This window comes from Etheostoma spectabile, chromosome 24 (assembly GCF_008692095.1).
Source record: "Etheostoma spectabile isolate EspeVRDwgs_2016 chromosome 24, UIUC_Espe_1.0, whole genome shotgun sequence".
In the NCBI taxonomy this organism is placed as follows: domain Eukaryota; kingdom Metazoa; phylum Chordata; class Actinopteri; order Perciformes; family Percidae; genus Etheostoma; species Etheostoma spectabile.
In genome coordinates this window covers 512,741-515,240 of record NC_045756.1, presented here as the reverse complement: position 1 = coordinate 515,240, position 2,500 = coordinate 512,741, and the positions used below count along the sequence as shown (strand labels likewise).

The window sequence follows — 2,500 nt, the reverse complement described above, 5'->3', positions numbered from 1 at the left end:
CAGTGGTAGAGCGGTCGCCTGCCAATCAGAAGGTTGGAGGTTCAATCCCTGGCTCTACAGTCACAGGTCGAAGTAGTAGTCGGTAAGACTAGAAAAGCGCTATATAAGAACAATCCATTTACATTTATTGAAAGACAGACAGATAGAGAGACAGATAGATAGATAGATAGACAGACAGACAGATAGATAGAGAGAAAGACAGACAGATAGAGAGACAGATAGATAGATAGATAGACAGACAGACAGACAGACAGACAGACAGATAGAGAGAGAGAGACAGATAGAGAGACAGATAGATAGACAGACAGACAGACAGACAGACAGACAGACAGACAGATAGATAGAGAGACAGACAGATAGATAGACAGACAGACAGATAGAGAGAAAGACAGATAGATAGATAGATAGATAGATAGATAGATAAGGGGGGTAATAAGGGGGTAAAGTTCGGCGGTAGACCTTCTGCTGCAGCCACGTCAGTCCATGATCATTTTTGTGACTATGCAACTGGACTCAGACTACTAGCTGCAAACCACAAGAATGACACAGACAGACATGTTGACATGAAACCAACGCTGACCCCCATCGCACAGTCAGGGGAATTAAAAAGAACTTTGACAGGAAAACGGGTCAATTTGACCTGAGGACAACATGAGGGTTAAACTGCTAGTGAGTCCCTGCTAGTGTCCTTCTATGTGGACGTGCAGGTGTGTTAGAGTCCCTGCTAGTGTCTTTCTATGTGGACGTGCAGGTGTGTTAGAGTCCCTGCTAGTGTCTTTCTATGTGGACGTGCAGGTGTGTTAGAGTCCCTGCTAGTGTCCTTCTATGTGGACGTGCAGGTGTGTTAGAGTCCCTGCTAGTGTCTTTCTATGTGGACGTGCAGGTGTGTTAGAGTCCCTGCTAGTGTCTTTCTATGTGGACGTGCAGGTGAGTTAGAGTCCCTGCTAGTGTCCTTCTATGTGGACGTGCAGGTGAGTTAGAGTCCCTGCTAGTGTCGTTATTGGACTGTGGCAGGTGGTAGGTCCCGAGGTCGTCTATGTGACGTGCAGGTGTGTTGAGTCCCTGCTGTGTCTTTCTATGTGGACGGCAGTTGAGTTAGAGATCCTGCTAGTGTCCTTCTATGTGGACGTGCAGGTGTGTTAGAGTCCCTGCTAGTGTCTTTCTATGTGGACGTGCAAGTGAGTTAGAGTCCCAGCTAGTGTCCTTCTATGTGGACGTGCAGGTGAGTTAGAGTCCCTGCGTGTCTGTCCATGAGGACGTGCAGGTGTCAGCGGTACCTGCGGAAGTCCAGCAGCGGGCGGGTGGAGGTGGGGATGCCCTGCGCCGGCCAGCTGAGGAAGTGGAACTGGGTGAGGGTCCTGGTCTCCTGGGTCTGCACGTTCTTCAGGTAGAAGCTCCGCACCAGGAAGTCGTTGCACCAGATGTGCTCTGACACCAGGTTCACCTGGACGGGAATCAAACACACGGCTGCTGCATCAGGCGTGGTAGCACAGGGAGGGCAATATGAGGGCATCATGAGGGCAACATGAGGGCATCATGAGGGCAACATGGGGACATGGGGGCATCATGAGGGCAAACATGAGGGCAAATGAGGGCAACATGAGGGCAACATGAGGTCACATGAGGTCAAATGAGGACCACATGAGGGTAAAACATGAGGGCAAACATGAGGGCAACCATGAGGTCAACATGAGGTCAACATGAGGGACCACATGAGGGCACATGAGGCAAACATGAGGGCAACAATGAAAACAACATGAAGAAACATTGAAGACAACTGAGGACAAAGGAAGACAACAGAAGCAAATGAGGGCAACATGAGGACAACATGAAGACAACAGGAGGTCAACAGAAGGACACAATGGGACAACAGGAGGTAACATGAGGACCACATGAGGGCAACATGAAGACAAAAGCAGACAAAGGAGGGCCAAACACATGAACGACAACATGAGGACAACATGAGGACAACATGAGGACAACATGAGGACAACATGACCCACTCATGTGTTACCTGGGTTACCTACCTCATAGATGTGGTAGAGGGACGACCCCTCGTCGGGCCAGTAGCGGTCGCACTGCTTCTCTCCGTCCTCCACCAGCGCCGTCATCATCACAATCACGGTGCAGCCGTTCTCCCACACCATCTACACAACAGACACACAACAGACACACACCGCTAACTGGGGCTCGGCTTTCTACGTCACAGGAGAACAAGCAGAAAGGAGTTCCTGCACGCTCAGCATTTAGATAGATAGACAGATGGATATGAAGATAGAGAGATAGTAGATAATCTTAGGCCACCATAACACAACAAACACATATCACACATACATAAGAATAAAGAGGAGATAGATACATAGAGATCGGCATGGGGAACTTTCCATAAAGATCATCTCTCAATGCAAAATAGACCGGCTATTAGTCCAACTGAAATAAGACCATGCCGATCTCTATGTATGGGGAAGAGTATGTGATGATATGGGGGGGGGGGTATTTT

General features: G+C 48.9%; 1 protein-coding gene across 1 annotated transcript in view; it reads right to left on the bottom strand.

Moving 5' to 3' along the window:
• The window catches only part of LOC116674175 (receptor-type tyrosine-protein phosphatase-like N), a 36,540-nt gene that overhangs the window by 3,687 nt on the left and 30,353 nt on the right, over positions 1 to 2,500 (bottom strand). Inside the window, 2 exon segments of the mRNA XM_032506708.1 lie at positions 1,278 to 1,444; positions 2,028 to 2,147. Coding sequence (XP_032362599.1) covers positions 1,278 to 1,444; positions 2,028 to 2,147 — 287 coding nt within the window.